Genomic DNA, 22,741 nt, shown 5'->3' on the forward strand with positions numbered 1-22,741 from the left:
TTTACAATGGCGAGGTTAGAGTAGCAGAAGGCTAGCCTGTCAGATACCAGACTGATGCTTATTACGAGGCAGCTGCCTCAATGTTAAGATGTGGTGAATGGTCCTTTGTTATGGTACATTAATTAACCTGAGCTACCTTTTCAGGCTTGTTCAGGGTGCATAGGGAATAGTTGGAATGTTTGGGTGCTGACTATGTGTCACAGCAAGGGTCTCAAAGCCAATCCTCTCTCTTGTTCTAATTTCTCAATATCTGGATGTGAATTGTGGCGATGTTGATGCTTTATTTAAACGTGGTCGTCTGTCTCATGCCAGTTATTTGCTGCGAATCGTAACGTGATTTGGCACAAATGTGCTTTGAACGTGCTGTGTATCTTTTATGTTGAGGGTTGAAGGTCCTTAACTAAACATTTGAGACAAAATCTTATACTGTAATATGTGAATTTTAAACATGAACAAACATGGGAAGTGCTTGTTGTTCACCTACTGCTAAGTGTTATCTGTTAAAGCATTGTGTATGTTGTTGAGAGATACTTTGTAAGGAGATGCTTTCACTTCATCACAGGTTGGATTTAGTATCACACCACACGAAAGCTCATCCTTGATGGACATCTTGCAGCTGGGCCTCGAGAAATACTTGGAAGATTTAAGCCATATTAGCTCGCAAGCTAGAAAAGAGTATGCATTGGAAAAAGCTCTCAGCAAAATGGAAGCAGACTGGGAAGAAGTTAATTTTACATTTGTCTGTTACAAAGATACTGGCGTCAATATTTTGGCTGCAGTGGATGATATTCAGGTGCAGTATACCAACAATGTTTTAATGGAGCAAGAGCTTAAATTTGATACTTTGAGGGAATGACTATCAGATTTCCTCTTGGAGGGAAGTGAGTAGGAAACTTTGATGGTTAGGATAAAGTTCTGATTCTGTAAATCTGTTGGATTCAGAATGGGATGACAAAGGACAAAAAGTGGCACTCTTTAAAATCTGCAGGATTGAAAATGTAACTGGATTTGAGCCTAATCTTCAATAATAAGATGTGCCTAGACTAGAGATCATAAGAAGACCAAAGGCTGCAGCCCATTTGATCTTTTTCTTGCTACAGTGTGTGTGCTCGTGTCAGCTTCCATGATTAAATATCTGATTTTCTTGCTTGTAAAAATGGAATAAAAACTTGTCTGAAACAACCGTAAATTGTGTCCAGAACTGCAGCTGGTACATTTAATTAGATTCTGTTTCAGACTCGCATAATTGTCAGTCATTCCTTTTGTAACAAACTGGGGAGATAAAATAAGACAATTTTAATCGAAAATTTTGCTCCAGAAACATTCGATGAATTCTTGTTCAGTCATTCTATTTTACAACATAAACCACAAGGAGTTCTTTATTGCAGATACCTGATAGAATTGCCTGATTCCAATGTCGCAAAAGAGGCTTTATGTAAAAAAAAAAGAAAGGTTTAAATTGTCTTCCTTGAAGTTAGCTTTACATGGCCTGCTGCTTCCAGTAAATAATCTGCATTGTGCTGGAGAAAAGATAGATTGAAGCCTAAAGGTTATTTAAAAGCTGCTATCGCATGTGGCAGATTTAAATCACAGCATTTGCAAAGATAATGGGATCTTATTGAATCGAAGATGTGGAAATTTAAATTGTAAAAGTAACAATGCTGAATCTACGAAGCCATGATGCTGTGTGGCAGGAGGTTCTTTATAAATAACACTATTTTTCTGGACTTTTTGCAGCAAGAAGGTTCAATCATTCCTCGCTGCAAATTTAGCTCAATACAAGTTCTAACGTATCTCTTCATTTGATCTTATTCTTGGCATCCATTCAAAACTATAATCCGTGAATCTAATCTATTTCTCTCAGGTTTTACTTGAAGATCACATTGTGAAAACCACCACCATGAAAGGTTCCCCATTTATTGCACCCTTCGCAAAGGAAATGTCAGCATGGGAGTCAAAGCTGGTGAGTTGGTTTCAGGGAGGCTCTTGTTGAATTTAATTAGTGTCTGGATTTTTGTTGCGTCCCACGTCTCAGTTTTTGTTATCTATCAGTGTTCACGCTTCGGTAGCTTTCAGTCGATGTAACTTCTTAAACTTGAGCTGCCGGTGCTGCTCCTGTGGGAACAGCATGACACGCAAACTGTTAAATTGAAGCTGCTTTAGTTTTCACCGTGAGAGGCTAAACTAAATAGGCACGGTCACTGAGTAAGTGAGCAAATCATCCATGTGAGACTGACCAAGGAACAGGCTTGGCTCTTACTTCACTGTGTTTCATCAGCTAGAACAGAAAAAGGAATGTCAGGTCTAGAATTGTGCGGATGAGAGTTTGCCTCCCAGAATCTTGTGGGATAGAATGGGCAGAACAGGTATCTGCGGAGCCATCCCCGTTTCTGAGAAGTAATCGGTCTTTTTTGTTGTTGTGTTCTTACTTGTAGAGACATTTCGGACATCACCTGTGCTCTCTCTCTCTCTCTCTTCACAGTGGCTGATGCATAATATCCTGGAATCTTGGCTCCGTGTCCAAATGGTTTGGCTGTACCTGGAGCCGATATTCAGTTCTGAGGATATCCACAATCAGATCCCAATGCAAGGGAAGATGTTTGAAGTGGTGGACTCGAACTGGTAAAGGACTCCTTTTGTGAAAAATAGAGCCACGTTTAAATGGGCGACTGTTTCTGTTGGAGAGAGGGGAAGAGATATGATCATTTTATGTTTTAGTTTAATTGAACTGCCTGTAGGGGGTGGAAGTGATATTTAATGTGATTCTACAATGAATAACGTTCATCCAAAATGGCAAAGAAAATCATTGTTTTTTCCCCCTATCCAAGTAGCAGATAGACATTATTATCTGTTCACTATACACATGGAAATGTTTGCTAGCCTGATCATTGTTCTCTTAACATACTTGACAGAGCCTGATTAAAATGAAATCTCCACACGCAGGAAGGATTTCAATCGTGATAACAGTGATAAAATGCAATCAGCTCAGTTTTGTTAAAGTTGAAGTGTTTACATTTAACCTTGCAGTCTAGTGTTTTCCTGTTTCTCTTAGAATCATGTCAATGTAGATTGACTTTGCTTTTTAAACTCACCGAGTATATCAGGCTCCTCATGTCAGTCGAGCTCAAAGTCCACCAGGCTGAATGGTAGTATTGTCCTCCAGGCTTAAGGGATGCAATTAGCAATGCTGGGTTCCTATGTTGTAATATGAGCCTGATATAAGGCAAGAGAGTGGGAGATTAAAGTAAAACTATAACAAAAGAGATATCTTTTAATTCCAAAACACTGGACTAGGAAACACAGAAAGCATTTTAAAAAGTATCTGGTTAATTAATCGATTATTCTCAGATATAAGTTAGCATGTTTGACACATTATGGTGTTAGTTCATCGATTTAAATATCATTAAACATAATAACAAATGGTGCAGTTAGATTTTGTCAGTGAAGGATCCCGAGACTGGTTTCTCACTCAAGGGGTGACCGTATGTAGAATAAAGCTCGATACAGCTCCGAACCATATTAGCACCAGGTAAATATGCATTTCCAATATTTAACACATTCACAACTGTCGGTGGTTATGACGTACACTCTGTGTAGAACAGTATGTGTCAAGGATGAGATGTGAACCTCGGGTCCCTCTCGGGTGGATGTAAAAGAACCCACAGTAGAATTTGAAGAAGAGCAGGGCTGTTCTCCCTGGTGTCCTGGACAATATTTAGCCCTCAGCCAACATCACTAAAATAGATAAAAGCAAATTACTGTAGATGCTGGAATCTGAAACAAAAACAGAAAATGCTGGACAATCTCAGCAGGTCTGACAGCATCTGTGGAGAGAGAAGGAAGCTAACGTTCCAAGTCTTTGGCAGAGAGTAATCCACGCTCAACGTTAACTCCATTCTCGCTCTGCTGTCAGACATGTTAAGATTTTCTAGCAGTTTATGACTTTGCCACTAAAACAGATAATCTGGTCATTTATCATATTACTGTGAGAGCTTGTGAGACTCAAATTGGCTGCTGTGCTTCCTACATTACAACAGTGAGTACACTTCAAAAATATTTCATTGGCGGTAACGCACTTTGATATATAATGAGGATGTGAAAAGTGCAATAGAAGTACAAGCCTTTCTTTCTTTAAGGAAGTAGGAATTAACAGTCATAGTATATCTTGTGTGTGTATATACATATATAATATATGTGTGTGTGTAATACATATCCCAGAAGGTTATGGAAACTCAGTCATTAAGTATGTTTAAACGAGATTCACAGATTTCTCGATATCAATGACATAACGGAATATGGGGATAATGTGAGGAAAAAAATAATTGAACTGGATGATCAGCCACGATGGTATTGAGTGGAGCAGGCTCGATGGGCTGAATGGTTTACTGTTCCTGTGTATATCAATTTTTAAACAGCCTGCGCTGAATTTTTAACTGGTGGTTCGAGTGAACCAGTCCATTCAGCCCAGTTCCATTCACATTGCTATCAAAAACAGTAGAATGAGCTGGATTCGTGAACAGACGGCCAATCAGAACATTAGCTTAAATCATGCTATTTGCGAGGTTGAAGGGATCTGATGCATATTTTGTCCGATGTGATGTTATAAAAGTAAACTGGAGCAGGCAACATAAATTTCATATTTTCAAAGTGTGAAATATTAAACAATCCCCTTGATCTTTACCCATTGTTAAACTATATATTCCTAAGCATAGATCACTCTCCGCTTTCCTACAAATGTGTCTGGAATATTCTATTCTGCAGTGATATATATTTTGTTCTTTTACAATGAAAGGAAAGGCATAACAATTGCAGAATCCAGTGACTGAAGCCTGTCGGTTTACAAGTTATTAAATGATTGCATTATGCCAGACAATGGGCTTTGATTTCCATGAGTCAGTTAGATTATTGGCCTATTTCTCTGGTGCTCATATTATATTATTGTTGTAAAATATGATGTGGTTCGTATGCCACAAATTTCCTTTCAGTTATGATTCCCTCTCTCTGTAGGGGGTTTCATGGCATTTAATCAGACTGGAGGGTAGCAGGAATGAGGGTGACCCTGTTGTGGAGTCTCCACCTGGATTAAGTGGATGGAGGGAAGGCCCACTCCTGCTGATATTAACCCAGCTAAAGAGCAGTGGGGAGCTCACCAAGCCGGTAGCTCAGCGAACAAACCATGGCGTGTTTGCTTGCAGGCTCCTGGGGAGGCGGGGGGTGTGGGTCCCTTATTCAGTCACTCAGTGCCAGATCAAGGGACCCAGCATCGAGAAGGGATGCAGCCCTCACTGATAGTTAACCCCCCCTCCTCTATCACCCCAATCCCATGACCCCCTCCCATCATCACTCACCTGTGCCTCGGATCCAGCGACGATACCAGTCCATGGGTGGGTCTCATACTGGCAGGAGCAATTGCCTCCCAGTGGTGCTGTTGTTAAATAGATCAGTCAGCCTCTTGATTGGCTGGAAGGTGGGGTTTCTGCCCTGAGATTCCGGGAGGTAAGGCCTGCCCCTGTCCCGTTAAGTGCCGGAATGCACATAACATGTAGTGGGCGCAGGGCTCTCTCTCACCGGCTCTCCAACCCAGCGCCGAGACCTCCTTCACCTCTAATAAATACCACCCAACATGGTCTGTCCCAGATATTGAAAGGCTTTTCAGTGTTACATGGCCCTCTCAGATGTGCCTCTTTTACACAGGAATTCCACAGGAATTCATGGCCCTTGTTTTGATTCAGATGTGACTTGAGTCATGGGTGCCCCATGGACGAAATATAAAACTAAATTTAAATACGAATTTATATTAGTCAACGGGAAAAATTAATCACTAAGAACAGCAACAGGATGCGTCATACACCTGTGCACAGGTAGAATGCTCACTCACATGTTGCTGAAGGTTCTCAAATAGCATCAATTGATACTGGTGTGACATTGGATATGGGATTGCTCTGAAAACCACGTGGGTATGATAAATAGTAAGTAGTCTTTAGGCATGAAACAGAAATATTAGTGAATCATGCAGCACAATGCAATTTTTATTTTAAAAGTTATTTTTTTTAAAAGGTTGAAGTATTAACACAGAACACAGAACATACTGTGCAGAAGGAGGCCATTCAGCCCATCGAGTCTGCACCGACCCACTTAAGCCCTCACTTCCACCCTATCCCCGTAACCCAATAACCCCTCCTAACCTTTTTGGACACTAAGGGCAATTTATCATGGCCAATCCCCCTAACCTGCACGTCTTTGGAATGTGGGAGGAAACCCACGCAGACACGGGGAGAACGTGCAGACTCCGCACAGACAGTGACCCAGCGGGGAATCGAACCTGGGACCCTGGCGCTGTGAAACCACAGTGCTATCCACTTGTACTACCGTGCTGGTATTGTATCATTATTAAGTATATTTCAGAAAGGCAGTCCTCTGGGTTTAGTATTCCTGCCTGGGTTTTTATTGATAGGAAGAGTAAGATATTTTTCTGAGGAACGATAGAGCCCTCGTCATCAATTCCCCTATTGCTCCAGTTTTCATTTAAGCTGTCGCCGAGAATCAACGGTGTCAGATCAGTTTCAAAGCTCGAGACCTGAATTAGTGTAGCACTCTGAGCCACATTTGAAAGAAAGAAAGACTTGCATTCATATAGCACCTTTCACAACCTCTGGATGTCCATGAGGGGATTAAAAGCCGAGGTTTCTATAATGGTGAATTGATTCAAAGCGCCACTTTCAAACCCTGGCCCCAAGTTGAATACTGTGTCTCACATCTCTGCTATATACTGCTTTCTGTTCGCACATCTATGTATCTCTCTATGTTTAAATGGATAATTATTTCCCAATTGTGGTTTGGCAGGCACTCGTATTTTATTATCTTAAAATAAGCTGAAAGTATTGAACTCAATAATGGAAACCTGCTCTAAGTGAATTAACAAAATTATTTAAAAACACTTTCTTCTATGCAGAAATTCCAAATAGATGTCTCAGGATAAAGTCATTCACAGTGAGAACAATTGCTGCTTTTCACATTCCATTTATCTATTTACCAGCTGCATGTGCCTTTGTACCACGCAGGCTGGCATATTAACACAGTGCTGGTGGCTTAAAGCTGGAATGAAAATACATGCTGTTGTCTTGTAGCAATGGGTTTCCAATTAAAGTTGTGAAGCCTGCTGTTCGAGGTATAGTTACTGCATTCAGTCTATTCTATCTGCCACACTAGGAGGCTGATAATGGAAGAGTCAGTGAAGGGGGCCAACGCTATGCAAGTTATCTCTCAGCCACAGATGCTGGATAAGCTGAAGGAAGCAGAGTCACTGTTGGATGATATTCAGAAAGGCCTCAATGAATATTTAGAAAAGAAGAGACTCTTCTTCCCACGGTAAATGAGAAAACATCTCTCTTACTTTTATCAAACAACTTGGAGCTTGTTTCATTTTCATGAGTTTTGTCCGGCACTTTCCCCCTCTCTCCCTGCTTTCAGATTTTTCTTCCTTTCCAACGATGAACTGCTGGAAATTCTCTCGGAGACAAAGGATCCACTTCGAGTCCAGCCTCATTTAAAGAAATGCTTTGAAGGGATTGCACAGCTCACTTTTAATGTGGAGAAAGAAATCACTCACATTGAGTCGGCAGAAGGTGAGAGAGTGGAGCTTGTCCTTCGTGTCAATCCATCCAGAGCCAAGGACCTCGTGGAAAAGTGGCTTTATGAGGTGAAGTGGCTACTTTATCCCTGCTTTGCTCAGCTAGCTGGAAACTCTTTTCTGATCACAGCCCAGTCTCCCTCCAGTCCACTAACAACACAACACATTCCTCCTCATGTTCCACTACTTCATTGTGAGTAAATGCTCAATATCACTTTAAGGTTGTTCACCCTGTGTTTCAAAGATGATCGATCGCCTCTTGGTGACATTGTGTAACTAAAAGTACTTGAATCAAAACTCAGATCGATTTGTGAATGGCTCTAAATAAGCTTCATGTAACTTGGTACCTTTCACATACATGACTGTAATAATTGAACATTTGGGTGACACAGCTAGCACTGCTGCCTCACAGTATCAGGAACCCGGGTTCAATTCTAGCCCCGGGTGACTGTCTGTGTGGAGTTTGTATATTCTCCCCGTGTGTGCGTGGGTTTCCTCCAGGTGCTCTGGTTTCCTCCCACGGTCCAAAGATGTGCAGGTTAGTTGGATTGGCCATGCTAAATTTCCCCCTAGTGTTCAAAGATGTGCAGGTTAGGTAGATTGGCCATGCTGTGCCCTAGTGTCCAAAGGTTAGGTGGGGTTGCGGAAAAGGGCAGAGCTGGGCCAAGGTAGCATGCTCTTTCAGAGGGTCAGTGCAGACCTAATGGACCAAATGGCGGCCTCCTGAACTGCAGGGGTCCTATGATTCTATGACATTGTCAAGGACAATGTTCAATTAAACTTGAGGTAATTCTTAATTTTTATTACTGTTCCGATATCATCCTTGCTGCATGGTAGCTGAAGAGTCCGAGAACACAGTACATTCACACAGGCCTCGCTGTGATGTGGTGCTGTGTTACAGCGATTATCTTCTTTCAGTCATTGCCTATGTAAATTCTTCTCTGTCCTTTGCTGGTTGGAATTCTATATGAATTGTTGATTACCTCGACCCTGAGAGACCCAGACAATTTTCACATCTACCATCCACTTCATATCTAAGTACATGAGTAAGGAGTGAGTCACCAGCCATGTGGGGTGAAGTTGACTTTAGTCAGCAGTGCAGAGCAGGTGACTGCAAATCCCCAAATTGCAACCCGGAAATCTAATTGTGTGTATATACTGGCTGGTCAAAATTTAATGCCCTCCAAAAGTAACTTCACCACCATTGACTCTTCATTCACTCTTCGGGAATAATGAAACTATATTGGGCAGTATTTTCCACACCCACACACGGCCAGGATTGTCTGGTCCTGCCAATGGTATTAATCACCGGACTCAATTTTAAAAGTCTGTTTGTTCAGATCCCCCTCTCTGCTGTTATAGAACATAGAACAGTACAGCACGAAACAGGCCCTTCGGCCCTCGATGTTGTGCCGAGCATTGTCCAAAACCAAGATCAAACTATCCCACTCCCTGTCATTCTGGTGTGCTCCATGTGCCTATCCAATAACCGCTTGAAAGTTCCTAAAGTGTCCGACTCCACTATCACAGCAGGCAGTCCATTCCACACCCTAACCACTCTCTGAGTAAAGAACCTACCTCGGACATCCCTCCTATATCTCCCACCCTGAATCTTATAGTTATGTATCTTATGGATCTTATAGATCCAACGTGTTGTTTATAGCTCCCCCTCTGCTGTTATAGATCCTCCCTCTGCTGTTATAAGTCCTCCCTCTGCTGTTATAGATCCCCCTGTGGTGAACATATTGTACCAACCATTCACCACTGTATCACATTGTGTATCACATTGTATCATGCTGTTGCCCATGTGGGCTCCACCTATGGACCATTGTACTGTACTACACGGAATGTATCATGTTGGTGCCCTTGTGGGCACCGCCGCTGGCTCCGCCCCCTTGAGGGGAGGTATAAAGATCAGCTGCCCTGTAGGCGGCTCTCACTAGCAGAGAAGTCGCAGGCAGGCACTGTTTTAGTCGATTAAAGCCACAGTTCACTTCCACTCACTGTCTCGCATGAATTGATGGTCGCATCACCCCCCTCTGCTGTTATAGATCCTCCCTCTGCTGTTATAGATCCCCCTCTGCTGTTATAGATCCCCCTTTGCTGTTATAGATCCTCCCTCTGCTGTTATAGATCCTCCCTCTGCTGTTATAGATCCTCCCTCTGCTGTTATAGATCCTCCCTCTGCTGTTAAAGATCACCCTCTGCTGTTATAGATCCCCCTCTGCTGTTATAGATCCTCCCTCTGCTGTTATAGGTCCTCCCTCTGCTGTTATAGATCCTCCCTCTGCTGTTAAAGATCACCCTCTGCTGTTATAGATCCCCCTCTGCTGTTAAAGATCCCCCTTCTGCTGATAAAGATCCCCTCTGCTGTTAAAGATCCCCCTCTGCTGTTATAGATCCTCCCTCTGCTGTTATAGATCCAACCTCTACTGTTCCAGACCCAGATCTGAATTGAGACAGAGTCACATCAGGAGTCACAGGACAGGTGCCGAAAGCTTGGTTCAGAGAGGTAGGTGTTGAGGAAAGTCTTAACGGAGGAATAATGAGAAGTGGAGAGGTTTAGGGAATGAATTTCAGAGCTTATGGCCTTGGCAATTGAAGGCACCTCCATTGATAATGAGGTGAAGGAACTGGGGAATGCACAAGAGATATTTGGAGGACTGCAGCGATTCTTGGAGGGCTGTGGATAGGAGGATATTATTAGTCCTGCCTACCGAGATCTATTGGCCAATCAGAGGCTGGCAGCTCTTGTGCTCAGTAGCACCACTGTTGAGGCTGTGGCTAGTGCTGGAAGGGCAGGCACTGGAATCCCGGAGTGACCCTGGCCCACGGGTAAGTAATGTGAGAGGAGGGACTTTGTGGGGTTGGAGTCACAGGTAGAGGGGTGCAGGGGTAGTGGGTGGGGGGGGGAGGTCGCAGCAAGGGCAGGGCTGTGGCTCTCAGCAGCACCACGCCCCACCCCTTTCCAGATGTTGACTCCCTTGATCAGGAACTGAGTGCTTTTGAGCGAGTGGCCCCACCCCCAAGAATAGGAAAAGAGAATATATTTTAAAAGATGGGAAACTTGTAAATGTTGATGTTCAGGTAGACTTGGGTGTACTCGTACCAAGTCACAATGTAGGTATCATAAGCAGTTCAGAAAGCAAATCAGAGAATTTACAGTGCAGAAGGAGGCCATTCGGCCCATCGAGTCTGCACCGGCCCTTGGAAAGAACACCCTACCTAAGCCCACACCTATCCCCGTAACCCAGTAACCCAACCAACCAAACCAATTTGGACATTAAGGGCAATTTAGCAAGGCCAATCCACCTAACCTGCACATCTTTGGACTGTGGGAGGAAACCGGAGCACCCGGAGGAAACCCACGCACACAGGGGGTGAAAGTGCAAACTCCGCACAGACAGTGACCCAGCGGGGAATCGAACCTGGGACCCCGGAGCTGGAGTACAGGAATAAGGAGATCTCACTCCAATTGTTTTGAGTTTTGGTGAGGCCATACCTGGAATATCGTGTGCAGATTAGGTCTTCACATTTAAGGAAGGATTTAGTCATGCTGGGGGTGGTACAGTGAAGGTTCACTGGATTGGTCCCTGGGCCGATGTCCTCTAATGAGAGTCTGAGTAAATGAGATCAGAGGTGATTCTAAGGGGGGTGGCAGGGTAAATACTGAGAGAGATTTCTATTAGCTGGGGACTCTAGGACACTGGACCACAGTTTCAGACCCATCGGGCGTGAGTCTCCGGAACGATTTCTAAGTGTTGTAGCGATCGGGAATTGCCGCGAGATTCCTGGTGCTCAGCCCAGCGAGGCCGGCAACACTATGCAACGTTAATTGGTCCACTTAATGAGGTCTCGTGGGCTTCTCGCCACCCACCCCCCCAACAAGGTGGGGCAGCAGTTAAGCCAACCCCAGCCAGCTCGCAACAATGGTGCCGAGGAGACCAGACCCAAGATTCGGGGCGCTGACCTGGGGAGGCTGCTAGATGCTGTGGAGGCTAGAGAGATGTCCTGTTCCCCCCGAAGTCCAAGAGGGTCGGCCATAGGGCAGCCAGTGCTGCGTGGGACGAGATGGCACCGGCAGTGAGCTCGGAGTGTATGACTGGCCTCGAGTGCAGGAAGGAAGTCAATGACCTACACCGGGCAGCACGTGTGAGTAGACACCAACCCCCCCCCCACTGAGACCTTCTCTCCCAATGGGAGCATTCACTCCACTTCCTCCTTCAATCCCAACCCTTCCTTCACCACCCCCCCTCTTCCCACCACTGTCAACCACACATGTGACAAACGATGCTCTCTCTCTCTGTCTCCTCAGGGTATCCCACAATCGCCGGGAAAGGGCACAAACTGGCGGTGGTGTGCCAAACATCAGGATCCTCACCACCTTCAAGAAGAGGGCCCAGGAGGTGACCACTGTGGGCGAGGACAGTGTGGTCACCTACGCGGAGGCTGGCGGATGCCGCAGAAGTGAGGAACCACCAGAAGTGAGGAACCACCGGGCCTCACACGAAGGACATGTCAAACGTGAGTTGTTACTGCCTTACTGACTGACCCATCCCTCCCGCTGGCCACATGTCCATTCTCCCGCAGGTCCTCCTGCCGATGGCACCGGCCCATCCTCCTGACTCCCTGGAGGCCATCTCGGAGGAGAGCTCTGAGGATGCCACCATACTAGCCGTGTCACAATTGTCATCCCCACCCTCCACCAGCGCAGATACACGCATCTCGGTGGGACATGTTAGTGGTGAGGCTTCTGGGGCACAACCTGGTGAGCACCACACAGCTGCTGATGCATACCAGGTGGAGGCAGAACCCCCCAGGTGAGACAGCAGAAGGAGGTCTGCTGGATCCCAGGACCCAGCTGGGTCAAAACCTAATGCTGAGCCTGTGGAAGAGGTCATCCCAGAGCTGATGGAGACGTTAGTTTGCGGTCAAGACATATCGAGGGTGATGTCAGCTTCATTCCAGCAGATCCATTGCCGTTTGGAGGAGTCCTAGCGGCTACGGACGCAGGAGATATCGCCGGCAATGCGTGGCACCGAGACCAACTCTGCAAGGGTGGCGCCCTCAGTGGAGAACCTGGTGCATGATGTCGGCACCATTAGTGTATCCAAGGTGTTGCGCAGTCGGTGACGGCCATGGCTGAGGGTCTCGGCACAATGTCCGTCTCAGTGGAGGATGCCAACCAGTACTAGCCGATGTGATGAGGTTCTGCGGGACATGTCCCGCTCTCAGATGGGAATGGCCGAGGTGCTGTGGAGCTTGTCCCAGTCACAGGTGGGCATGGCTGAGGTGCTGCAGAGCGTGGCCCAGTCACTGAGGAGCATCGCTGAGGGCGTTGACACAATGGTGCAGACCATGGGGAACCGCCAGGGCTGGCAGAGCCAGATGATCCCGTTCTCCCCGTGTCTGCGTGGGTTTCCTCCGGGTGGTCCCGTTTCCTCCCACAGTCCAAAGACGTGCAGGTTAGGTGGTTTGGCCATGATAAATTGCCCTTAGTATCCAAAACGTTTAGGAGGGGTTATTGGGTTATGGGTATAGGGTGGAAGTGAGGGCTTAAGTGGGTCGGTGCAGACTCGATGGGCCGAATGGCCTCCTTCTGCACTGTATGTTCTATCTAATCTATATGTAATATGATGCAGGGGCAGCTGGGGTTCAAACCAGCTGCCCCTCCATCCCAAAGCAAACTCAGAGCTTCATGGGCACCGAGTGGGAAGTGGAGGCGCCGGATGCCAACCCAGACCCGTCCCATGGAGTGACGCGGTGGCCACCAGCACCCCCGAGTTCCACCCCTCTGATGAGGCCGTGTCTCACAGCCAGCACACGGGACAGGCAGTACGCTGCATGTACTGTCGACAGGTGAGCCGGGTTCCTCCGGCCTCAGAGCCCCCAGAGGACGCCCACTAGGGGCATTGAAGGCCATGGAACATGGTAAGCAGCTGACTGCCTCCACCTCAGATGTGCATCCTGAGGGCACACCTAGATGTAGTGCTAGAGCTAGGAGGGCAAAGCACATTGAGGATCACTGAGGGCACGGGGAGGGGGTTAAGTAGAGGGTTAGGAGGCTGGGGTTAGGGAAGGGGGCAGCACCATCGGGAGGGTGGTGCATTGTCAAACACAATAAACACCTTTGTGCACAACCAGTACGATGTCTCTGTTACCTTCTTCCGCAATGAGGGCCGACCTTCGAACCCTTGGCCCATCTCTCCTGACATCTCCCCTTCCCCGTGGCACTCACCCACCTTCCAGCCGTGGACATGTTCCCAGAGCTGTGTCCCATCCCCTAGATGTTTGGATATTGGCTGCTGCGTGTGTGGTCTTGCCTCCTGCAGTGTTCACAGTGTCCGTGTATCAAGGTCTGATTGGGATGCTAGACATTGACTCCCATATGCTACATGGCCCGCCTAGCCACGGGGATCCTCTTGGTTTATGTGAACTGCTCACTTAGCCATGATTGCCAATTTTCTATTATAGGCCTTGGCAGTCAGTTTGGGATATGGGCGGTTGGTGGTTTGACAGGCAAGGACAAGGGTTGCCCCAGGAATGGGTACTCACGATCCAGGGGTTGGCATGGTGGTGATGTGCGCGGTTACCCCCCTTCCCACCCTCCCATGGCAGGTCTCCCCTGCGGAGGGTCCCGCCGTCCCAGGCAGGGGTTCCCTTCCAGCCGAGGGTCCCCCACCCCCCACCACGTACTGGGGTGGCACATCCAGCGCTCTCGGGCTCTTTGCCTGTGAGCAAAGATGGCTACTCCCCTCCTCAGCTCCTCACAGAAGCCCTTCCGCCATTTTTGCTTTTTTCAAAAGGAGTACTAATTGGCGCCAGCTGGGGAGGCTGCTGAATGACAAAAGGCTGTTGGATATGGTGTGGCTCTCGTTAATTGTATAGAAATGGGGCTTAGGAGGTGAAATTGTTTTTTTGCCACATTAGGGCGAGATTCCAATTTCGCCTACAGGAGCGGGCTGGTGGTATCGCAAACAGTTTGCCACCCGACGCGGTTCTCATTTTAGCCTCCCACTTTTCACCGGCCTCGTTTCACTAGAGTGTAACTCGGCCAGAGAATCGTGCCCATCATTTATTGCTGAGATGGGAAGAAATGTCTTTGTTCGGGGTTTCGAAATTCTTGCTCCAGAGGGTAGTGGGTAAAATATATTTAAAGGATACACAGATTTTGGTCTCTCAGGGAATCAAGTGATGTAAGGATTGGGTGGGAAAATGGAATTAAGACACAAGATCAGCATTGATGATATTTCTCAAGTTCTTAAAGTCTTAGGTTAGTGGTTCAGCTACAGCGGGGCTGAGGCAGCAAGGGAGCCACACAATGTGATGGTGGTAGACAGTAGCGGTCTTGGTAATAGAGGATATAGGATCTGAAATAATAACAGGTTCACAAGTCTCAGACAAGGAGATGGATTGACATCAGTGGCTGGAGCCTAGAGTTTGGCGTGGGGAGGTCTGAATTCTACTCTGCAGGGTCGACTTGGACAAGCAGTCTGACAGCATGGCTCAGGGATGTCGTGGTGAGGTTGAGCAGGAAGCCATTTGCTGGATGTCTCGCAGTTCCCATCATTCTTAAACCTTCAATCAACCTCACACCTTTCCAGCGCTGCCATTCCTGAAACATCCTCCTGTTTCCAATCCTCCTCCTCTTGTTGCTAAGTGACAGGCCACACACTGCTGTTACCATAGTTGAAAAACACTGTCCTATAGGACCAACAGCATTTGCATTGAGAATTATATTAACAAGGAAGGTGATTGAAGGTCAATGAGTTCAGTCGAGTGTGTAAATATAATAACTATCCCTGCAACTATACAGGCTTTCAAACAGTTGTGTAAACATTAAAAAAAATAACTGTCAGAGTCACCGCAAATCGGAATCCAGTTATTCAATTATCAGCCAGTAATCAGGACAAGCTGCGAGAGCTTTTATTACTCTAACCCCTGATGCCCAGCACTGACGGCTGTGCTTTCAGCTCGGCCCTGTGGTGAGAAGCAGGAACATTAATGTAAGTAAATAAATCTGAACATTCTGTAGCACAGGAGAATATTTGTTGTGCTGAACACTTAAACTAACTAGAATGTTGGTGATTCTTTCCGCAGAGTGTCGAAGAGCAGCGTTTTGAGATAGTTTCTCTCGGATTTGTTCTGGTGACTGTTTATCGAGTTTAATTTCACAATTTCTCATGGGGGCGGGGGGATTAAGAACCTCTGTTCATGGGGCTCCCATTTCAATATCAATATGATGATACTGGCTTGGTAGGAGAAGCAGAGAGTTGTGGTAATACCAAGGCTTCTTAAGTGGTGTTATTCTTGTTTCTGTGCTGACTTTTGTAGTAGCAATATTTTTTAATGTCGTTTGAAAATGCTGATATGTAATGTAGCATGAAATGACCCTTTACTCTTTAAGAACAAATGGAACCATGTAAAGAAAACAATCACTGTCACCGGTAATGAAGATAGATTCACTGTCGTGTTTTATGGCTTTTTATTCCTATGTGATTGGGATACAGTGCACATAGGGAGGGAAGCCATGGAATGCTCAGTGACAGACCTCAGGGGAGCCTCACAGGGAATATTCCAAACAGTGCTACATTTAAGAGCTGCCTTCTGCCACCTAGCGCCATCCAACCCGTGTTCAATCAGTTCATCTATAATAATCAAGGATTGTAAAAACACTTTGAATGTGCAAGATTGAGCATATTATCAAACAAATCTGACCTAGCAATCTGTGTCATTCACACTTTTTACTGAGGCATTTGCTCTCCAGTTAATTATTATTTATTCTTCAAAGGAGTTTATCTTTTTCGTAGTTTGTCTTATTTGGTTAGAAAGTTGTTTTCAGTTTGACTTGCTCTTGTTTACTTACATCTGTTTAAAAAGTGCACATATTTTAAGTTCAAGTTAATTTGATATAGTTTTCTTAGTTATAAAGGCACTGGCTCCAACCATCCTGGCACTAAGAAAGCACTGTATGCATTTATTTATGCTGCCAACACCTGTCCCTAAATCTTCCAGTGAAGTAATGAATATCAGAATGGTTCTGCCTCAGTAAGTGCCTGAGAGCACTCACATTCTGTCAGTTTGAGACATGCAAAGTGTAGCTGAGACCAAATTCAGTCACTGTGACCACTCCTGGTTAGCACTGAGGGGTTGCTTTACTCCTGCATCTGTTTTTCTTAATTGAAATTTATTTAAATAAAGCTGTCTGTAGAAACCGATCTCTCCGTTCTGCTTACTGACTACATCTCATTGCAATTGGTTGTTTGGCAAAGAATGTTCAGCAAATATTTAGATACATGCTATCACTGTCATAACATAAATGAAATATTTATCCCACTAGACACAGTGTAAAAACCACTGCAATATATGATTACAAAACAATGAGAACTCCAGTTTTTGGTACAATGTGATTTACTTTAATAAAGGAATTACACTTCAAATCCCAAATGACTGAATCTCAGGGTATCGAGCTAGTGTTCTCAATACAGAACAGTGTGTACATAGATTCAAATATATATGGGATAGATGACTTTACCAATGACCTTGTACATCAAGAATGCTAGTTTCAACCTTTCAGAAGAAAATGCATTGCATTCCTGAAAGCACTGAGATTCAGAAATATATTTGCAATGATTTGTTTCCCTGTAATAACCCATAAACATGCATTCCAAGGCCGTGCTTGTAGCTGAGGTACGATCAAAGGTTATTCATGTACTTCTCAACCTTGCCTGAGGTGTGGTGATCCTCCGGTCAAATCCGCTCAAAGGGGAAAGCAGCCTATGGTCATCTGGGACTATGGCAACTTTACCGTTACTATCTAAGAGTAGCAGATCCAACATTACTGCCAGCACATGGCTGGCTGATTCAGCCAGGTGTGCTCTGGGTTGACCGGGCAAGTGTCCTGGAATCTCCTTACTCCTTCAGCAGTTTGTGTATTGCCCATGTACTCCCCATCCCAAGTCTGATACTAAACTGGAACTTCTTGAAGCAGCACAGGCTGACCATGTCACGCTCAGATACCGAGCATGACTCCACTGTTCAGGGCCTCCGCTTCCACAAGGAAGAGCGGAAATCTTTCCCGATAATGTGCAAAGAGCGAGATATAGGCATCCTAGACATTTCCATGGATTTTTGCTCTGAGTAGAATAATGTAGTCTTTCCTCAATTAGCTTAACTTCGGTAGGAGGGATGATGCTGGAATCTATCATCAAGGAAGAAATAGCGAGGCATCTGGATGGAAATTGTCCCATTGGACAGACGCAGCATGGGTTCATAAAGGGCAGGTCGTGCCGAACTAATTTAGTGGAATTTTTGAGGACATTAACAGTGCGGTAGACAACGGGGAGCCAATGGATGTGGTATATCTGGATTTCCAGAAAGCTTTTGACAAGGTGCCACACAAAAGGTTGGTGCATAAGATAAGAACATAGAACATAGAACATTACAGCGCAGTACAGGCCCTTTGGCCCTCGATGTTGCGCCGACCTGTGAAACCACTCTAAAGCCCATCTACACTATTCCCTTATCGTCCATATGTCTATCCAATGGCCATTTGAATACCCTTAGTGTTGGCGAGTCCACTACTGTTGCAGGCAGGGCATTCCACGCCCTTACTACTCTCTGAGTAAAGAACCTACCTCTGACATCTGTCTTATATCTAACTCCCCTCAATTTAAAGCTGTCCCCTCGTGCTAGACATCACCATCCAAGGAAGAAGGCTCTCACTGTCCACCCTATCCAATCCTCTGATCATCTTGTATGCCTCAATTAAGTCACCTCTTAACCTTCTTCTCTCTAACAAAAACAGCCTCAAGTCCCTCAGCCTTTCCTCATCAGGGGCGTAATTCTCCGACCCCCCGCCGGGTTGGAGAATCGCCGGGGGCTGCCGTGAATCCCGCCCCCGCTTGTTGCCGAGGTCTCAGGCACCGGATATTCGGCGGGGGCGGAGATCGGGCCGCGCCGGTTGGCGGGCCCCCCCGCTCGATTCTCCGGCCCGGATGGGCCGAAGTCCTGCCGATAAATTGCCTGTCCTGCCGGCGTAGATTAAACTACCTTTTGAACGGCGGGACAAGGTGGCGTGGACGGGCTCCGGGGTCCTGGGCGGGGGTGCACGGCGATCTGACCCCGGGGGGTGCCCCCACGGTGGCCTGGCCCGCGATCGGGGCCCACCGATCCACGGGCAGGCCTGTGCCGTGGGGGCACTCTTTCCCTTCCGCCTCCGCCACGGTCTCCACCATGGCGGAGGCAGAAGAGACTCTCTCCACTGCGCACGCGTGGGAAACTGTCAGCGGCCGCTGACGCTCCCGCGCATGCGCCGCCCGGGGATGTCATTTCCGCGCCAGCTGGCGGGGCAATTAAGGCCGTTTCTGCCAGCTGGCGGGGCGGATATTCCTCCGGCGCCGGCCTAGCCCCTCAATGTTGGGGCTCGGCCCCCAAAGATGCGGAGCATTCCGCACCTTTGGGGTGGCGCGATGCCCGTCTGATTGGCGCTGTTTTGGGCGCCAGTCGGCGGACATCGCGCCGTTTCGGGGGAATTCCGCCCAAGATCTTCCCTCCAGACCAGGCAACATTCTGGTAAATCTCCTCTGCACCCTTTCCAATGCTTCCACATCCTTCCTATAATGCGGTGACCAGAATTGCACGCAATACTCTAAATGCGGCCGCATCAGAGTTTTGTACAGCTGCAACATGACCTCATGGCTCCGAAACTCAATCCCTCTACCAATAAAAGCTAACACACCGTACGCCTTCTTAACAACCCTCTCAACCTGAGTGGCAACTTTTTGGGATCTTTGTACATGGACACCGAGATCTCTCTGCTCATCCACACTGCCAAGAATCTTACCATTAACCTCTGTCTTCCTGTTATTCCTTCCAAAATGAATCACCTCACACTTTTCTGCATTAAACTCCATTTGCCACCTCTCAGCCCAGCGCTGCAGCTTATCTATGTCCTTCTGTAACTTGTAACATTATTCCGCACTGTCCAAAACTCCACCTTTAGTGTCATCTGCAAATTTACTCACCCATCCTTCTACGCCCTCCTCCAGGTCATTTATAAAAATGACAAACAGCAGTGGCCCCAAAACAGATCCTTGTGGTACACCACTAGTAACTGGACTCCAGTCTGAACACTTCCCATCAACCACCACCCTTTGTCTTCTTCCAGCTAGGCAATTTCTGATCCAAACTGCTAAATCTCCCTGAATCCCATGCTTCCGTATTTTCTGCAGTAGCCTACCGCGGGGAACCTTATCAAACGCTTTACTGAAATCCATATACACCACATCAACTGCTTTACCCTCATCCACCTGTTTGGTCACTTTCTCAAAGAACTCAATAAGGTTTTGAGGCACGACCTACCCTTCACGAGACCGTGTTGACTATGTCTAATCAAATTATTCCTTTCCAGATGATTATACACCCTATCTCTTATAAACCTTTCCAAGATTTTGCCCACAACAGAAGTAAGGCTCACTGGTCTATAGTTACCGGGGTTGTCTCTACCCCCCTGCTTGAACATGGGGACAACATTTGCTATCCTCCAGTCTTCTGGCACTATTCCTGTTGACAAAGATGACTTAAAGATCAAAGCCAAAGGCTCAGCAATCTCCTCCCTAGCTTCCCAGAGAATCCTAGGATAAATTCCATCTGGCCCAGGGGACTTATCTATTTTCACCCTTTCCAGAATTGTTAACACCTCCTCCTTATGAACCTCAAGCCCTTCTAGTCTAGTAGCCTGAATCTCAGTATTCTCCTCGACAACATTGTCTTTTTCCTGTGTGAATACTGACGAAAAATATTCATTTAGCACCTCTCCTATCTCCTCGGACTCCAAGCACAACTTCCCACTACTGTCCTTGACTGGCCCTACTCTTACCCTCGGCATTCTTTTATTCCTGACACATCTATAGAAATCCTTCGGGTTATCCTTGATCCTACCTGCCAAAGACTTCTCATGTCCCCTCCTAGCTCTTCTTAGCTCTCTCTTTAGGTCCATACTAGCTAACTTGTAATTCTCGAGCGCCCTTACTGAACCTTCTTGTCTCATCTTTACATAAGCCTCCTTCTGCCTCTTGACAAGTGTTTCGACTGCCTTAGTAATCCACGGTTCCCTTGCTCGACCACTTCCTTCCTGCCTGACAGATGCATGACATTAAGGGTAAAGTCGTAGCATGGATAGAGGATTGGTTAATTAATAGAAAGCAAAGAGTGGGAATTAATGGATGTTTCTCTGGTTGACAATCAGTAGCTAGTGGTGTCCCTCAGGGATCAGTGTTGGGCCCACAATTGTTCACAATTTACATAGATGATCTAGAGTTGGGGACCAAGTGCAATGTGTCCAAGTTTGCAGACGGCACTAAGATGAATGGTAAAGTAAAATGTGCAGAGGATACTGGAAGTCTGCAGAGGGATTTGGATAGTTTAAGTGAATAGGCTAGGGTCTGGCAGATGGAATACAATGTTGATAAATGTGAGGTTATCCATTTTGGTAGGAATAACAGCAAAAGGAATTATTAATTAAATGATAAAATATTAAAACATGCTGCTGTGCAGAGAGACCTGGGTGTGCTAGTGCATGAGTCGCAAAACGTTGGTTTACAGGTGCAACAGGTGATTAAGAAGGCAAATGGAGTTTTGTCCTTCATTGCTAGAGGGATGGAGTTTAAGACTAGAGAGGTTATACTGCCACAGTATAAGGTGTTAGTGAGGCCACACCGGGAGTATTGTGTTCAGGTTTGATCTCATTACCTGAGAGAGGACGTACTGGCACTGGAGGGTGTGCAGAGGAGATTCACTAGGTTAATCCCAGAGTTGAGGGGGTTGGATTACAAGGAGAGGTTGAAGAGACTGGGACTGTACCATTGGAATTTAGAAGGATTTGGGGGGATCTTATAGAAACATATAAAATTATGAAGGGAATAGATGGGATAGATGTGGGGAGATTGTTTCCACTGGTGGGTGAAAGCAGAACTCGGGGCATAGCCTCAAAATAAGGGGAAGTAGATTTAGGACTGAGTTTAGGAGGAACTTCTTCACCCAAATGGTTGTGAATCTATGGAATTCTCTGCCCAATGAAGCAATAGAGGCTCCTTCATTAAATATGCTCAAGATATAGATAGATAGTTTTTTGAAGAATAAAGGAATAAAGGGTTATGGTGATCGGGCGGGAAAGTGGATCTGAGTCCACAAAACATCAGCCATGATCTCAGTGAATGGCGGAGCAGGCTCGAAGGGCCAGATGGCCTACTCCTGCTCCTAGTTCTTATGTTTGTATGCTCTCAATGCGTTTGATTATTCATCAATGTTAATAAGACTTTCAGATTTTCAGAAAGAATCCAATGTCCTTTAGGGAAAGAAATCTGCATTCTTTCCTAGGTCAGCCTATAGATGACTTTAGTCCCTCTAAACTTCCCTCTGAAATGTCCCAACAACTCACTCACAGTTGCATGCAAAAAGACAGTTTGTCACCTTTTTCTCAGGGGAATCGAGGATGAACAATAAGTATGGGCTTCCTGATTACAAGATTTAAAATCCGAGTCGTAACAGAACTGAACCGCTATTGGAAATGAGGAGGTGGCACCAAGTCCAAGGTGGTACATTGATACATAGAAGATAGGAGCAGGAGGAGGCCTTTTGGCCCTTCGAGCCTGCTCCGCCATTCATCACGATCATGGCTGATCTTCCAACTCAATAGCCTAATCCTGCTTTCTCCCCATAGCCTTTGATCCCATTCTCCCCAAGTGCTATATCCAGCTGCCTCTTGAATATATTCAAAGTTTCAGCATCAACTACTTCCTGTGGTAATGAATTCCACAGGTTCACCACTCTTTGTGTGAAGAAATGTCTCCTTATCTCTGTCTGAAATGGTTTACCCTGAATCCTCAGATCATGATCCCTGGTTCTGGACACACCCGTCATTGGTAATATCTTCCCTGCATCTACCCTGTCTAGTCCCGTTAAAATTTTCTAAGTCTCTTTGGGATCCTCCCTCATTCTTCTGAACTCCAGCAGGAACAGTCCCAATCTAGTCAATCTCTCCTCATATGACAGTCCCGCCATCCCAGGAATCAGTCTGGTAAACCTTCACTGCACTCCCTCGAGAGCAAG

General features: G+C 46.1%; 1 protein-coding gene across 1 annotated transcript in view; it reads left to right on the plus strand.

The window, feature by feature from the left end:
* LOC140388180 (dynein axonemal heavy chain 3-like) overlaps window positions 1-22,741 on the plus strand; it is a 1,528,048-nt gene that overhangs the window by 516,682 nt on the left and 988,625 nt on the right. The window contains exons 20-24 of the mRNA XM_072471941.1: window positions 563-793; window positions 1,865-1,963; window positions 2,483-2,622; window positions 7,210-7,368; window positions 7,471-7,699. Of these exons, the coding sequence (XP_072328042.1) occupies window positions 563-793; window positions 1,865-1,963; window positions 2,483-2,622; window positions 7,210-7,368; window positions 7,471-7,699 (858 nt within the window). The remainder of the gene's footprint in view (window positions 1-562; window positions 794-1,864; window positions 1,964-2,482; window positions 2,623-7,209; window positions 7,369-7,470; window positions 7,700-22,741) is intronic.

The sequence above is a fragment of the Scyliorhinus torazame genome, chromosome 13 (assembly GCF_047496885.1).
Source record: "Scyliorhinus torazame isolate Kashiwa2021f chromosome 13, sScyTor2.1, whole genome shotgun sequence".
Lineage (NCBI taxonomy): Eukaryota > Metazoa > Chordata > Chondrichthyes > Carcharhiniformes > Scyliorhinidae > Scyliorhinus > Scyliorhinus torazame.